Raw genomic sequence first — 18,177 nt, forward strand, 5'->3', positions numbered from 1 at the left:
GAATTTACTTAGCATCAAAATACCAAATTAATGAGTATTTTCTTAAGACTCAAAAGGGCTAATCTTTGCTTCTGTAAAGACAGAGTTGAGTTTGCACACTGGGTAGTTGCTGTCACTTCAGAGGCACACACACAGAGAAATGAAGGGCTGAAGGTGAACTGTCCCATCCTGCAGACTGAGTTCTGAGCCACAGCAGGACAGTTAGCCTTGTTGGGCTGCAGGCGCCTCTAGATCAGATGTCAATCATGATATTAAATTACACATGTTCTAATTTGATTCACCTTTTAGAAAAATCTGATCATCAAAGAGTTCGTCTGAATCTAGACTGTAACACTGTTTCTATAAGCATGAATTTATTTTCAGCATCCTCACTACATCGGATACTCACAGACAACAAAAAGCAGGGCCACCATGCGTCTTCTTACAGAACTAGGTCATCTCCATGTACATCCTCCACACCTACTGCTCTGTGTCCCTTTCTTGCTGCCATGCAGCAGGGCTTGTGTGTGGGGAAAACTTTCAAAGACTCTCTGGTTGCCCTTACACCACTACTTGCAATCTGGACCATGGAATCCTCTTGGGGGCAAGCACCAAGCCTGCCAACCCTGTCCTTCTGCCGACAGCCCGGAGGCTACCCACCCTAAAAGTCTAACGCTGAGAGCGCAATACAGAAGCAGCTAAAATGAAAAGGGGTCTTAGAGCAAGAGCCCCGGGGCAAACTCTGGGATGATATATCTGTGAAACAGGCTCCAACTCTCCAGGAAATCTCATATTAGATCACATATTTAATGCATGGAAAATGAACTGGTCAAGTTTTCCTAGTGAAGTTTAAAATAAATGTATTAGTATAGGGGCCTCTAAATACTAGAAAGCACCTTCTACAATTCTTACTTCAAAAGATCCAAAAACTTAAGTTTAATATGGTATCTCCCATGCTATATACAGTTAAGGCCCCAGGATTTAAAAAAAAAAAAAAAAAAAAAAACCCTTCAATTTTTAAAAATAAAATTAACAACAAAACCCCACGTAGTACTTTGGTATAGAGATACTCAATGATTAATACCATCCGATCCATTCTTCTAGGCAGTCCAAGCTGTCACTACACACTATCCTGAAGTGGCTAGCGGTCAGCTGCAGTAGTGAAGGAAGCCTTACCCTGTGGGGTTGGCGTCTCGGCCGGCTGAGAGGCTGCCTGCTGCAAGCCTGGCTCGGAAGCAGAGGAGTCTCCCAGCTCAGGATTTAGAGGGGTCTCCACAGAGGCAGGGGCAGCTGCAGAGGGAGAAGGGAGAACACTGGGCTTGGATGAGGGAGTTGAGGCAAGAGGGGTGCCTGGAGGAGGAGAAGCCTGTGATCCACAGTGTGAGAGTGAAGAAGTGAGGGGAGGCAGCGGCGGTGGCGGTGGTGGCGGCGGCGGCGGTGGTGGCGGAGGCGGCGGCGCTGCTGGCCCTGAGGTAGGCGGTGGAGACACTGGGTATGTTACAGAGTCCAGCAGCCCATTGGGTGCTGTCGGTGACGGAGGCATTTGGGGCACGGGAGAGGAGACACAGACGGGGAGGACAGGCCTGGGGCCAGTAGCTTTGCCAGGAGGGCTGCTAATCATTATCGGAGGAGATGGAGGGAGGGGCGAGAAATTGGAAGTAGACCAGGCACAGGACTTCGCAGCTGGAGGCTGAGAAGAGGGTGTGTTCACAGGAGAAGAAGGTCGAGAGTTTTTGTTCAGAGGACGAGGAACTGTGGCGTAATGGGGAAGAACAGGGTGGAAGGCTGAACCTAGAGATGTTGCAAAACGTGTCGCTGAGTGTCGCAGTGGTGGTGTAGGGGGTGTGGAAGTAGGTGGCAAAGCAGTCACTACAGCGTAATCAGGAGTGGCATCTGACACTGGAGCTGAGATGACTTTAGCATATGATGGAGGAGGTGCTGAAGGAGGCTGGCAACTGGAATACTCAGGAAGTGGAGCGCTATACAGGGAGCTGTCTGAAGATGGAGCTGGACAGAAGGTGGGAAGCAGCAGCAAGGACAGGATAAAAAAGGAGAGAGAAAAAGGGAGCTAGTGAAGCCACAAAACCAGCAATCAGACAAAATGTATCAACGTTGTCGACTACAGTTAGTACCAGAAAATTAGCCAAATCACTGTCTCCACTTGAGAACACTTAACTTGTAAAGAGGATGAAATAAGTTCTCTTAAATATGTGGATTAATACCCTATCTTTCATAAGGATACTAACAGTCTTAACTTTTATTACTTAGTCCACTAAAACAACATCAAAATTATTACAAACAGCAGAATAAACTGAGTTGTTTCAAGCCTGGCAAAATGTCTAGTACACAGGCAAAGAGCACCCAACTCAGTGAGTGCTTAATTGTGGACATTTCTATCTTCTCGGCTCTAACTCCAGACAACCAGGCAGTTAAAAACAATGAGTTAACTTTACCAACTAGCCAATGCTGAACCCCCACTGGCTTCTGATGTAGCTCAGAAAGATTAAAATTCTTTGATAATTACTCAACACCTTAGGCTTTGCCATATCATAAACCTCTATGACTCTTGATAAATTCCACCAGATTGCTCATTTTCACAATACTAGAAAATGCTTAAATAGTTATTTTTGAGAATATTTTTATGTTTTAATTTTTCCTTCAGAGACCTAACTATAACCAACCTAACTTCTTGCTGCATGAAGCATGATACACACAGTGTGATAATTTTAAGCGACTGCACATGGGAAATATCTTCCAAGTTCATTATAAAAAAAAAATCTTTGCATAAAAACACATCCACACTTTATAGCTGAATTTTAGGGCGGCAAGAAGAATTAAAATGACAGAATAAAAATTCCCGAGAGCTTTCTTTTAGTTTCTAAGCAATAAAAGAAACACTGAAGCAGTAACTGCCGAGTATTTATCCCAACTCCACACTGTACTGCCTATGCCCAAGCACTGCACATGTGAAATATGGTAATTCACGATTGCACAGAGCCGCGCCCAGCTCCGGGGCAGGAGACACAAGTCTGCAGACTCCTTACCAGCATTGGACACTCTGCGCTCTCGCTCCCACTCCACTTGCTCCAGCTGCTCCAGGCGCTCTCGGTCTTGCCTCTCCCGCTCCAGGCGCTCCAGCCTCTCCCGCTCCAGACGCTCCAAATGCTCCCGCTCCTGGCGCTGGCGCTCCAGCTGCTCCTGTTCCAGGCGCTCCCTCTCTAGCCTCTCTCTCTCTAGTCGTTCTCTCTCCAGCCTTTCCCTCTCCATTCTCTCTCTCTCCAGCTCCTTCTGTCGCTGCTGTTCTTGCAGCTGCCTGAAATTAAAAATTGAATAAATAAAAAGAGAGCCTGTGGTCACTACTTCCACACAAAGGAGGGCTTCCTTACAGACACCTCGTGCTTTATAGCAATGAAACTAATTCTCAACAGCCGCATGGGCTCCATCAAATAGAGAGCAGCAAATAAACCTCCCACGCTAATCAGCAAGTCATTATATTAATCAGATGATGAAATAATTATAAAACGAAGTAATCTCCTTTTCTTAAAAATGTGGTGGCGCACGCCTTTAATCCCAGCACTCGGGAGGCAGAGCCAGGTGGATCTCTGTGAGTTCGAGGCCAGCCTGGGCTACCAAGCGAGTCCCAGGAAAGGCGCAAAGCTACACAGAGAAACCCTGTCTCGAAAAACGAAAAAAAAAAAAAACGGGAAAAATGTAACATTTTGCCGGGCGGCTGTGGTGCACGCCTTTAATCCCAGCACGGGAGGCAGACCCAGGCGGATCTCTGTGAGTTCGAGGCCAGCCTGGTCTACAGAGTGAGATCCAGGACAGGCACTAAAGCTACACAGAAACCCTATCTGGAAAAAAAAAAAAAAAAAAAATTAACTGCACAAGTTACAATTTCAGAGAAAAAAACAATGATCATAGCTATAGCTGAATAAAAATTTGCTGAATTGAAAATAAACCCAGTTAAGTAAGAAAAAAACTATACATCACTGAAATTTCTTAACTATAGGTAACTATAGTTAACATTTTGGCATAAACATCTAGACCTTTTGTTTTATAACACATACATAAACTTTAAAATTCAGTCAAATCAGTATCATTTCACCCCAACTCTGAAATCTTTTTCTTTGACACAATACATACTGGAAAAATTACCCCAAACCCTTATTCTGACATCTTTAACTGCCATGAGCACATCAACAGCATTGTTGAGTTAAAGCAGTCTCCAGTGCAGGACATAATTTACCCTGGTATGCAGCCAGGACACTGTATATAATAATAAATGAATCTTTAAAGAAAAGACGATTTTTTCAATAACGTGCACACAATGAAAATATTCAACTAAGGTTTGTATTAAAATTTTAATTAGGAGCTAGGGATATGGCTCAGTTGTTGAGTACTGGCTGCTCTTTCAGAGGACCTAGTTTTGACTCCCAGCACCTACACGTTGGTTCACAATCATCTGTAACTCCAGTTCTAGAAGATTCAACACCCTCTTCTGGCCTTCAGGCAAAACATCCACACACTTGAAAAATAAATTTTTAAAAAAGAAAAGTGACCACTGCTAATTTGAAAAAAACGTAGGTTTTAGGATGTTTACATTTTGTGCTTCTCTTTTCATTCATACACACACACACACACACACACACACACACACACACACACACACACATATATCTACATATACACATACATATATATCAAGCTTACAACAAAACAAACATTAGCTTACCGAGTCTTAACACGTCCTTACCCATTTCCTGTTTTAGCTGATTCTTGTGTCTTATCTTTAGATACCCATTTTCTAATGGCAAAAGCCTTTCACAACCACCATCACTACACACACATACACACACAGAGCCATAAGAAAATAACTTGGCTAAATCAATATTCAGGGTTAAACTAACATTATATAATCACTGCCCACAGCTGATCTACATGGTATTCAGACGGCAATTCATCCCCATTCTAATTGCTGCCCCCCTGGCCCCAAAAAGGGCTGTTAACATCTGTTTCTCTAAGCAACACAATGCTTTTAACACAGAGATGGTAGATTTTCTTAGTCATCATAGGTAAGCTCGGTATGGATGTGTGAGTCTGGAAGCAGTACTGAATAGAGACATTTATAAAAAGAACATACTGACTTCAGAAGATTGCTCCACCAGTCAAAATAATCTCTAAGGACTGCCAGTCTATAAAAGTTAAGAGTGTCTACTAAGGAACAAAGTACAATGCCAGGAAATACTTCCAAGTTTACTGATAGATAACTCAAGTATGCAGACGATACACCTTCAAGAGACTGATGCTTGAAGAAAGTAATGAATAATACTGTTAGCCTGCTCATTGAAAAGATGATGTGTATATGTAATTGAAAAAAGTGTCAAGCACAATTTTCTGACTTACAAATCCGTGGCGGCATGAATAAATGAATAATTCCTACCTACATTGAATGGCTTACAAATCTGACTATAATGTTTTAACTTACAAAGTGAGACATCCCCAAATCTTTTTAAGAAGTCTCCAAGATTATACAGCTTGCTTTCCTCAGGATCATCACTACTAGCTTGCATACGGTAATTCATGAAGCCCTTCTTCCTGGAGATCACATACATCCGATTGCCGTCTCTGCCATTAGCAGAATGACCTCCAGAGTGTACTAAAGCACAAGCGCCTGAATTCCAGGCCGTAGGAAAATCCCAACAGGCTTGTTTTCTCTGAGTTAAGATAGATATTTTCAATAATTTGAATGTTTCAGAGAAAACAATTACATAACCTTTCTCAGAAATAAATATAAACAAATACTATTGTGGCCATTAAAGTATTTTAAATATATTGAGTAAAAGATATAGTTTTCTTCTATCACCTAAATATTTTTCTCCAAAACAGTAGACCCCAAATGCAAACAAATGCTGAAAGAACTGGCCACAATGAAATATAAACACACACACACAGACACACACACACACACACACACACACACACACACACACGCGCGCGCGCGCGCGCGCGCATTTAGTTTATGTTTACTTAAGACACAGTCTTGTGAAGCATGTAAAATATAAATAAAACGGCAAGACACATTTTATTCATCTTCACCTTGAATGGTAGTTGGGTAAATACAGATTTCAATTCGAGACAGGGTCTCACTATGTAGCCCCAGCTGGCTTAGAACTCACACTGACCCACCAGCTTCTGTCTCCCAAGTGCTGGGATTAAAGGTATGTATTACTTACTACACCTGGTGTAGATACATTTTTTTTTTAAATTGTACAATGTGGGCGTTTAATCTATTAGTTTAAAAAACAAAACAAAAAAAGCAGGGGGGATGCCTTTAATCCCAGCACTCGGGAGGCAGAGGCAGGAGGATTTCTGTGAGTTCGAGCCCAGCCTGGTCTACAGAGTGAGTTCCAGGACAGGCTCCAAAGCTACACAGAGAAACCCTGTCTCAAGGGTGGGGGGGGGGGGGGGGGTGATAAATAAATAAGTAAATAAAATAAAATAAAAATACAGTTGAGTTTTAACGCCACAAAGCTCCAAAGCTCCTGAGACAAGAGTCAATACTTACGACAAAATCCGATCAGCTCTTGGTCCATCCTGCCTCTGTAGGATAATGGGAGTGCTATACACTTTCATTACTCCAGTTCCTCAGTTCTGTGCTGGGATTATTATCCCCCTTTTATAACTTTCAGATAGTGATGATCTGAAAGCTATTTATAGATATTAACTAAATTATCCTCTATGTTGAGACAAGCACAGGACTGACTCATGTTTCTTAGAATATATTTTTCCATCACAGCCAAGGAAGCCAAATATTAATAACAAGTAGGAACCAGAAACTGATTTAATGAATGATAGACACATGAGTAGAAACCTATATTATGGTATAACAAAGGTATTAGACCAACAAGGTTTAATATTTAAAATAAACATTTATTTTACCAACTAACTTCATACTGATTAAAAAAAAATAAACCTATAAAAGCAATGTCTAGTGTAAAACTCAAACAGCATTACAATGCATCTTACCAATACTCATTATTTCTGGTTTCTTCCCACAGAAATAATTAAGTTTTCAATATTCTTGCATTTACTTCACGTTTCTAAACACAGCAATTTCTTTAGAAACACTTCTTCGGCTAGAGAGATGGCTCAGCCATTAAAGGCTAGGCTCACAATCAAAAATGTAAGAAACATTCCCTCTCGATTTTCCTTGCTCATCCATCATACTTATCTCCCAAGGAAATTTCTAATACTTCCCTAAGCTTCTTCCCACCTCAATAGCACCGCATCAACCCTATGTATCCTTTATCACTTCAATCAGAACTGTAAACAAACAGCTTTATATGGTTCAACATGTCAAATACTCAGGTTTCTTACTCATTCTACTCTCCTTCCCTTCAGACAAACCCACCAAGAGGCCACGGGCTTCCTGATTCCAAGCGGGGAGGCTGTTTCCAGCCTATGAATTACTCTTTCAAGTTCAATCTCTTCTTATAGATTCCAACAATGTTACACAATTCTTGATTTCTTCCCTCTTTTTAACAGACTACAACATTCAGTAGCTTCTCATGAAGCTGTGTAGAAAATAAAACTATTTTTTGAGACAGGGTCTCAAATTCAAACAGATACTAAAGGCACTGACCCACAATGAAGTTAGTATGTTAATACAAATGTATATTTATGTTTAAACACAAATGTATACATAATATCAAAATTCAGCCTTGAATTTGGAAACCACCCCCCCATCTCTGCCATCGAAGTGTTGAGAACACAGTTCTATGCCACTGTCCCTGGCTGGGAAGATATCTTAAACTGGGCTTCCTCCCAGTACTGACTAACATGAACAACGAGCAAACACCAAAAGGAAAGGATGGCTTCTCAACTCAAGAGATCCGCCTGCCTCTGCGTCCCAAGTGCCGAGATTAAAGGTGTGCACCACCACTGCCCAGCACATGCTGTCTTTTTAAAAAACTATTTATTTTTATTTTATGTGTATGAGTGAGTGTTTTGTTTGCTTGTATGTCTGTGCAGTGTGTGTGCAGAGCCTGCAGGGGCCAAAAGAGGGCACTGGACCCCATCCAGAACTGAAGTTGTAGACAGCTTTCAGATGCCACATGGGTGCTAGAAGAGCAACCATTGCTCTTAACCATTAAGCAATCTTTCCAACCCCATGTAAACTGTCTTAGTTATTGTGTGTGTGTCTGTGTGTGTGTCTAGTCTAGCTAATTCAGAAAAATCTACCCCTAAATGAGGTTATATTATACACTTGATTTTAGCTAAAAGGCAGAGAAGGGATGAAACTGTGTTATAATTTCAAGTCTAACTCTAGTGCAATCCTCAGTACACATGAAAAAAAAAATCCAGTACATGGTACATGTCTGTAATCCCAGAGGTGGGGATGAGGATCCCTGCAGCTTGCTATGGATCTAGTCTAGCTGAATCAGCTTGCTCTGGGTTCAGTGAAAGACTGTTTGGAAAAATAATGTGGAAAGCAACTGAAGATACCCGATGTTGCCCTATGACTTCTACATGCATGGGTATACAGGTGCATGTGAGACACACACTGACACTGAAAAAAAACAATAAGGCTTACTGAAGGGAACAGACACTTTTATACCCTAAGACTATTTAATGTATTTTTAGATGTACCACAAGTCACAATTTCAAAGAACTGAAGGACATAATGTATTGTCAGTGTCCTTTCAGTCTGCTGCAAAAGAAGGAAGTGTGAATGTATAGATTTACCTTCTCTGGATTTCCAACTCTTCTTGGGATGGGCCATTTTGAACTTGAGCAGGTAGTTGTGAATTTTGTCTAGGCAATGTTGGCCCTATAAGGGAGGGAAATATTACAGATGAATGTTACCATCCTACCTAGCTGGGTGGAGGAAATTAAACCATGAGAACAACATAAAACCGTCACATATTTAAAAAAATGCATCTTCTTGTCTAGCAAAATAAAATATAAGCTTTATATAACACACAGCAAATGAAAGACTGCAACATAATATTGTCATCATCTTCAGAAGGCTTACTTGAAACAAATGGAAACACCAACAATAAAGGAAAAAAATAAACATTTATATATGAAGAGCTTGAGTAAAACAAGTGTTCAATGAGCACCTGAATAGGCACCTGAGCTTGACATTCTCTAAGACAATGAGACATTCTGTTCAGGGTAACTGTTCATGAGGTGACGAGGAAGAACTTAAATGAAAAACAGAATTAAAAAACTCACCTAAATAGAACACTGGAAATGAAAAACAGGAGAGAGAGAGCATGAGAACCTCATTACTAGACTGAAGGATGCTAATGCATTATCAAACTTGCCCAACTTAAGCTGCCATTTCTGTTTCATGGCATGGCATTTCCAATACTGATCAAACAAGCATTTGCTAAACTCCCATATACTATATCAACCTATTTATAATCTTAACAACTTTTCATTTGAGGTAAGAAAGACGGGGGGGGGGGGGGGGGGGGGGGGGACACCCTGTGTTTACACCAACATGAACTGTCATGAGAAACCACTGACCATCCATTCCCACATCTACATACAATGTAGACCTGCCCTTAGCATCTTAGACTGTCATTAAATTATGGGAAATCTTATTGTCACTGGATATAAAAACTAAGAGAGATACACGTTGTCCCTAGTATAATATGACTAACCTAAGGCTGAGCTAGAACCTTGAAATCCACACGGCAAAAAGCTAGAAAGTAAAGACAGTTTTCTTCCATTTTGAGAAGTGGATTTCTGGCTCCCAGTGACCCACCAAAAACGCCAGGCAGGAATTCTCAGAGCTCTACAGAGCACTACTATAACAAGTAAGTAAATGCTGTGTGCACTAGAGCATGTGATCTGGGAGTGAAGATCAGGAAAGTAGCTCTTTTCTCTTAGTAGAGCAGCCCCACGGTTGGAAGCAAAAGTCCCTCAGGATGTAATACAGCACTGGCACCTCCCAGGTGTAGAAAAACGGGAAAATGATCTGAACTTACCTACGAAATTTTTCATCTCTTTACATGTTTTTAGATTAATCATTTAATTGGCCCTCTAATGACAAATTAGATGGCAACTGCAGCACTATATTTCATTAGATATTAAGTCTCCACTTTGAAAATCAAATATAAAATCAACCCCATGTAATTAACAAGAAAAAACAAAAACACATTTTAAAATCAAAGTCAAATACACACATAAATGTTTACATAAATGAAAATATAACTGTCGTCTAATAAACAGCGTTTGGAAAATTAACACAATGACTTTTTGAGAAAAACTGTCCCATTGTGCTATAATCTAATGCTTACTATTTTATAGAGAAAAGATCCTTTCAGAAAAAGGTAGAGAGCATATGAGTTGGGAGGATAAATTTCAGAACCTATAAAATTGGGGGAGTATAATTTACATACCCATACTTCTATAAAGTGAAAGCATTTGGCAAGGCCAACTTAAAAGACCATTATGGCTTACTGACTTTTAAAAATAACTGAATGTTTAAGCGAAAACTTCAGCCAGTATAAATAATGGAACAGCTGGAAGTCAGAAATCTGACTGTCATGCTCACATCTAAAGAAGGCACTGTATTTCAATGACCCCTTAAATCTATGTTTTAGCTGAAATCTCTAAACTCAAGTCAAAGATGCTAAAATTTCAATCAAACCTTCTTGATATTATCAAACACTTTTTGTTCATTTTTTAAACTGACTCTGGGCCAAGCATGGTGGTATATGCCTGTAACCTCACCATCTGGGAGGCAAGCACAGGAAAATCTTGAGTACAGGGTCACCCTGGGCTATATATACTTACATACTATCAACAAAACAAAACTACCCCAAAAACCCTAACAATCCTGATGACTCATAAAACAAATTGAATAGGGAAATTCACTAGTCTATTCCTGGCACATGAGATGAGAAAAACTTCAAGGAATCCTTTTAAAATGGGGATTTTGATCTACAAATAACTCTTACAATTCTTTGCTATGTAGCTTTATGATAATGAGACATTTGTTTTTCCAGGCATTCTCAAAATCCCTCTCTTTGGCATTTTTCACATTTATATTTAATCTGCTTATTTTGTTTCTCCTCATCAATATTGCCAAGTTGTAAAAACTAGCATATTGAAATATATGTGTAATTGAACATAATTTAATTATAAATATACTATAGTTATTAGATAAAAATTCTAGGTAAATTATGAGCTAGATAATTTAATTATAAATATACTATAGTTATTAGATAAAAATTCTAGGTAAATTATGAGCTAGAAGTACACAATTACATTTTCCTTCTTGTTAAACATTTCAATGGGTTATAAAATTGTTAAGTTGTATCAAAACTATTACACAAACAACAGAAAGCAGAAACTCAGGTTAGGCAAGGCTTCAGTGGCTGTATTTTCTGGAGTGTATATTATTTTTTCAAACGGGCCATATTCTTAAATGAGTATCAATGTTTTCATAAAATATAAAATAGGTACTTTCATAACCACCTCAGTGGGCCAATGACAGTATTTTAACATGTATGGTATGGAGGTGTTCAGTTATCTTTGTGAAGGGGAAAAGAAGAAACCACAGAAATGGGTGCAGAAATGGGCGACCCTGCTCCAGTCCTCCTGGAAGGGAGGAGGGCAGCTAACTGCTTGTGGGTTTCTTTATAACCTCACATGATTGGTCCTGATTGCCCGAGGCTAGAAGGTGCAAAGCAGCATCTGTGAATGACTGTTCCTAATGAAGACAACATGGCGATGCTGCTGATAAGCATCCTATAAATGATGGAAATCTGGTATGAACCGTCTCTCCAACAGGAATTGCCTTCAATGTTGAGTTTTGGTTAAAGCACATTTCACTTACTTGCCCATTTTAATTCTCATAAATCTAGTTTCATATTTAGCCACAGACTATTGAAAAACATAGGACTAAAATACAAGTAGGTGCTACTATATACAATACAATCAAACTTACAGTTGGCAATCAGATTGTAGATTGTACACAATCGAAGGCCGTTATAAAGGAAATCTGTTTTAACCTGTTATTTTATAAGCTTTAAAAATTCACCTTTATTAATTAGGTCAAATCACTTTTTTCCCATTAAAACTAGGTGAACTATCACTCTGCACATGGATCTCAAGCTTTCAAGCACAAGTTACAGTATCAAGTACGTTTTCAAAATGAGCTGAAGAGAGGCCTAATCACACAAGCCCAGGGAACCCCAGGAGAAGACACCACCAGAAGTCACCGATCATATGCTATCTGCAGTGCTAGCTGGAGTCTAGGAGAGGGGAGGAGACATTTACAGCAAGTCATAAAATAGGCGCTCACTGCTGTGACCATCAGCTGGAGCAAATCGAAATACAACTTAAGTGACCATGAAATACATTAGAATTTTCTTTTTTCCCCCTTATTTACAGCATGCTTGTGTAAACCAGTAAGCACATCAACTCAAAAAGGATTTTCCTTAAAGAAACCATATCAACAACACTGAGAAACTACACTGAAAATTCTGAGTCACATGGATAAAGCACACACACTAAACTATTAATTCAATTTTTTTTTCTGCATACACCACCTTACAGTTTTTTCTCATGAAATAATCTAGCTAGTCAAGGTATATATGAGTCAAAAAGGCACATGTGAATCAATAAAAAGTTCAAATAATTAAGACTTTTTTTGAAACTTGGATTTTCAAAATAGTCAGATTTTGATTAAGATTCAGAGTCAAATAGAAATAAAAAGAATTCAAGCAATGATATGTAGCTACATACTTGTCTATATAAACAATTTCCTTGGGCAAAATTTATATAAAATATAAATGATTGCTCCAACCTGGGGTGGCTAAGTGACATACCTAATTTACCCATGCAAATAATACATGCATGTATACACATGTATGTTTATGAGAGTGAGCATGACAGAAAACTATCTATAAGCCTAGATTCAGTTCTAAGCCACAGAAGCCTAACCTACTGAACAGAGGAGGTTGTCGTCTGAAACCAACCTAAAAGAGTGAGTTTACATCTGCCTGTACAACATGCACATCTAGAACTCATCAAGGTAAACAAAGCTCTTTTCAAACAAGGCACATTTACATTACTCAAATCATATGAAAAATGCATATACCCCTTTTCCTTTAAACTAAATTGAATGTCGGCTCCCAAAGAAAATTAGAATTTAAAAAACTTCTCTCATTTATATTGGAAAAGGTGAACAAAAATAATTTGAAGATTCTATTCTAACTAAATCCTCACTAGTAAGCCAGCTCAAAAGTTAACTCAAAACCACCTACATGAACACAACAAATATCACAACATAAAACAGAAGCTTGCTTTATATCCCAGATACCACAAACCAGACTATGGCCTAGGGGACAAAAGTTATGGCAATGTGCAAGTCGTATGTACCACAGCTTGAAAAAGTAATGTAAACATAATGTTGCTTACCACAGAAAATACATCGCAAATTAGTGCTGTCCTGGGTAGCAGTAACCTTGCTCTGGGCTGCAACAGACACCTCCGTGTTAGAAGCTTCGAAAGACAATGGGGCCATCTGAAGAACTTCACATTAACTAAAAGGTGTTTTGAAATGTTCAAAATGTATTTATACATACGTCCTATCTAGATCCTCATTCTGGAAACTTTATCACTTTACAGCTTAAATATTTCCTGAGTTATACAATCAAAGAATGCAATCTGCATTTTAAGACTGTATTCTTTAAAACGTTAGTGAAAATGAAGTATAGAAAGTTAAAATATATGGCCAATAGAATTAATTTCATGAGGTCTACCCCCCATTTATGAGAACTGCATTAAAAAAAATTCCGGGGAATTACTTAAGATTAATTTAATTATGATTGCTCACTTATATCAGCTGGAAAAAAACAAAGGCTATCAATTTAAAGGCCGTAATACATATTCACTGATATGAGATTACTCTGTACTTAATAACTAACGAGGTTTACAGAGACACACTTTACTACTATTTTTTCCCTAGATATGAAAACATACTCGACAAAAATTACTAAAAATTCTGTGTAGCCACAACAACTAGCCATTTAACCTAAATGATTTACATTAAAATTTAGTTTATCAATGAAATAAATTCATAAATTCTTTTTAGGAAGAAAAACTCAAAGAGAAAGTGGTAATTTCTGAAAAGAGGAATGCTTTATCCAATCAAGGCAATACCCAAAATTGGGATGAGAAAAAACTTTTTCTTATTAGTAATAACATGCAAAGGGTGCATCAATAATTTCTCAGAAAACCCTTTTCAGCAAGGCAAAGATTTTCTTTTCTTATGGGTACTAGCTAAGAAAACAGTTAATGGCTTACATCCACGCTGGTTTAAAGAAGAGCACATTAAAGCGAACAAGACAGCATTTTAGTATATTCTTTAAATAAGACAATGTCTGCTAAGTAAAAACCAGAACCAAACCAATTTAGATTCAAAGGCTTATCTTAATATGGTAATAAGTTATAAATACAAATAATTTTTCATCATTGTTAGGAAGACAACATAATCTAATTAAATCTTAAAGTCTTAGATACAGTAGGTACTTCAAACACCAATAAAATTGATAATGCCAGCTTTGCTAAGTATTTCCACCCACCCATCTATTAAAGACCATGCACAATATTTAAGTGTAGTAACTAACCACAGGCACACAAAGGAAGACAAGCTCAACAAGCTAATGAGACCATGCTAAAGGAGATAAACACTTTAGAAAAATTATGATAATTACATTTTAAACTCCTTTATAAAAATCTTTCTCGCTGGTGTTTATAAAAGCTACTTCCACCAAATCTGTATTGGTAAACATGCCCAGTCATCAGGTTTACCCTTGAGTTCCTTTAATCCATATTAAACAGGAAAACATACAAGGACAATTAAAAGGCTCACATGAAAAACCTGAGAAAATATCTTGCTTCTGACAGCAAAGGAGCGTCCCCATCCCATGAGTAATCATTTCAGCAGAAAGTCACCTGACAACTGTCAGAATGCAGGCATCGTTAGCACTGCAGACCGATTCCACCGAGAACTATCTTTCTCACAACTCAACTACTAAGGAATGTCCCCGCTTGTCGTCGTTAAGCATCTTCTTTCTGGTGACTTTTATTTCTGTTAACAAGTAAAGCACTGATTGACTTTCTGATAGGGTTGCTTGAATTCTACTGCAGTTTGCATTTCCCGAAGATACTAAATTATTCATTCCATCATATGCATAAGGCTAACAGCTTCCTGCTTACTGTTGATGCCATTAACTCTTTCTTTACTAAATCTGAGAAGGTTGGTTTATACAGGTAAATACATTATTACCAGTTTTAATGCTAGCATTTATCTATGAAAAGACACTTTTTTTTTTTTTTTAAAGCAAGCCGTACAACAGAAGCTTAGTTAGGGCTAAGGAAACCAGGGTGAAATGCAAGGGAAAACAAACCTAAAGCAATGAAAATTAATCAAGAATGTAGAACTTAACATCTTTATGATATTTCTGCAAGTAATATAGCCCTCCTCATCAACTCCTTTGGCCTTTTGATCTTGTTCAGATGCTCATCTGTCTCTTAATGTAATTTGTGAAACAGCTACCCTTCAGGCTTTGCCCCTGCCTTTACTATTTTTTACCATTTGACTGTTTTTTTTAAACAAGGAAACAAAAAGACATTAAGTGAGGTGATCTGTAATGGAAAATGGCAGGCTTCTTAGCTTTGATCCATCATTCTATTGCATTTTATTATTACCTGTAACTACTACAGCAGACCCTTAAAGCATTTGTGCTTAAAAAAAAAAATTAGTGAGCTGGGCAGTGGTGGCACACGCCTTTAATGCTGCACTTAGGAAGCAGAGGCAGGCAGATCTCTGTGAGTTCGAGGCCAGCTTGGTCTACAGAGCGAGTTCCAGGACAGCCAGGGCTGTTACAGAGAAACTCTGCCTCGAGGGGGGGAAAAAACCTAGTGGTTTCTATTATTAACTATTAGCCATCTTAAGGTAATTTGTAAGGGGAACACTATCCATCTCAGCACTTTGTATTTCTAAGGATTAAGTGAGACGTTTCCTTAAAGACTGGTTTGGGTTTGATTTGTCTTCCTGGAATCTGGTCACTGAGTGACAGAGCTCAACGTTATCATTTAAAGGAATGGTATTCACACTTCTGGTCATTTCAGTAAAGACCCTCAGACTCAGAGGAAGTGAAAGCAAAGGCTAAGGTAAGGACAGAGTGGAGGCAGGCACAGGAGCTATCCGCATTAAAAACAGTTAAATCCCTAAAACAGACTGAACAGGCTATATTTATATACCTATGTGGTGGCACACACCTTTAATCCCAGCACTCAGGAGGCAGAGACGGGAGGATCTCTGTGAGTTTGAGGTCAGCCTGGCCTTCAGAGCAAGTTCCAGGACAGCAAGGGCTGTATTAAAGAGGTCATGTCTCGCCGGGCGGTGGTGGCGCACGCCTTTAATCCCAGCACTCGGGAGGCAGAGCCAGGCGGATCTCTGTGAGTTCGAGGCCAGCCTGGGCTACCAAGTGAGTCCCAGGAAAGGCGCAAAGCTACACAGAGAAACCCTGTCTCGAAAAACCAAAAAAAAAAAAAAAAAAGAGGTCATGTCTCAAAAGAAAAAAAAAAAAAAAAAAGAAGCCATGAATTTGAGGGGGGATGGGAGGGTTTGGAGGGAGGAAAGGGAAGAGGAAAATGATGTAATTTATATTCTAATTTAGAAAAGTTTTAAATCCTAAAAACAACAACCAAGTTCCAGATTGCAGGGCATTATTCAGAGACATGAAAATTACAAACAGTAAATTTATTCAAAGCAACGAGCACTTTAAGGTTTGTTTGTTTGGTTTTTGGTTTTTCAAGAAAGGGCTTCTTGGGGCTGGAGAGGTGGCTCAGAGGTTAAGAGCACTGGCTGCTCTTCCAGTGGTCCTGAGTTCAATTCCCAGCAACCACATGGTGGCTCACAGCCATTTGTAATGATGTCTGGTGCCCTCTTCTGATGTTCAGGTACATGCAAGCAAGCAGAACACTGTGAATAGATAATAAATAAATAAATCTTTTCAAAAAAAAAAAAAAAAAAGAAAGGGCTTCTCTGTGCAGCTCTGGCTGTACTGGAACTTGCTCTGGAGACCAGGCTGGCCTCGAACTCTCAGAGATCAGCCTGCTTCTGCCTCCCAAGTGCTGGGATTAAGGTGAGCACCACCCCTGCTAGGCTAATATTGCATTCTAAAAGCCCTTTCACAGCATTATTTCAAATTTTGTTTTGAAACATGTATGCTTAATGAAAGAAATCATCTCTCAAGAAATGGAGCACTGTGTAGTTATAACCACATACGAAAAAAAACCCCAACATTATCTAGATCTCTCACTTTTGATTTAATCTAGAGGAGTATATATATATATGTATTTGGCTTCCTCTCCTTTGCCACCGAAGGTAATCTTTCTTCAACTTACGGTTTCAAATGTACTTATCATTTACTTTTAAAAAAAAGAAGAAAAATGGCTGTAAACAATAGATAAATTGCAGATCATTTACTACACACACTGTACAGGCCCCTCAGTCCACCATGTCTGGTTAGTCCTTTATTTTCAACCAAGGAACAATAGACTGTCTCTAGCTGAAGAAACTTTAGGGGTCAGCTCTACTAGAGGCTCAGTGGCCGATAATTTACCAATCCTTTCATATCCTGATGTTCTAAAGACACACTAACCAGTGCCTCCTCATTCATTTCACTAGTTCTTCCTCCTAAGCACGGATCAAGACCTGTCAACACATCAATCACCTCTCGTGTCTTCCTGCCCTTTATCATTCAGGTGTCAGACATATACTCAGAGAAAACAGCGCACTTCGCCGTGGCAACATGTGTAGTGACGACCAGAGCATCTGCTGATTTTCAACCAGCATTATCTACTCAGCTGCACAAACTACAAACAGAGCTGTGACACCTCTTCCCTTTACTCTTATTGCTTGATCCAAAGCCTGTCCACGAAGCCTCCTCACTTCCCTTCCGTCTTCACTGACACTAATTGTTTGGTGATCTACTGCTTAGGAGCGTTCAGGATTGAGAAGTTTAGCGCATACTCAGGGGAGGAAGGAACACTCTTCTGTTCCATTCCCCATACTTTTTATTTTTCTATTCTTGTTTTATAATGTATATACTATGCCAACACCAAAGTGTGTGTGTGTGTGTGTGTGTGTGTGTGTGTGTG

The 18,177-nt window shown here is 39.2% G+C and overlaps 1 protein-coding gene across 10 annotated transcripts in view; it reads right to left on the reverse strand.

Moving 5' to 3' along the window:
• The window catches only part of Enah (ENAH actin regulator), a 107,208-nt gene that overhangs the window by 17,200 nt on the left and 71,831 nt on the right, over window positions 1-18,177 (reverse strand). For 3 of the 10 annotated variants that reach the window (XM_052737846.1, XM_052737849.1, XM_052737845.1), the window contains exons 4-7: window positions 13,423-13,479; window positions 8,728-8,812; window positions 3,024-3,292; window positions 1,156-1,986 (exon numbers count right to left, since the gene is read on the reverse strand). In XM_052737846.1, coding sequence (XP_052593806.1) covers window positions 1,156-1,986; window positions 3,024-3,292; window positions 8,728-8,812; window positions 13,423-13,479 — 1,242 coding nt within the window. Of the gene's footprint in view, window positions 1-1,155; window positions 1,987-3,023; window positions 3,293-8,727; window positions 8,813-13,422; window positions 13,480-14,878; window positions 14,961-18,177 lie in introns of those variants that run through there. The other 7 variants (XM_052737854.1, XM_052737852.1, XM_052737855.1 and 4 more) reach the window with 4 other exon arrangements.

The sequence above is a fragment of the Peromyscus californicus genome, unplaced genomic scaffold, assembly GCF_007827085.1.
Source record: "Peromyscus californicus insignis strain IS unplaced genomic scaffold, ASM782708v3 Scaffold_14__1_contigs__length_90479793_seg_2, whole genome shotgun sequence".
NCBI classification, from domain to species: domain Eukaryota; kingdom Metazoa; phylum Chordata; class Mammalia; order Rodentia; family Cricetidae; genus Peromyscus; species Peromyscus californicus.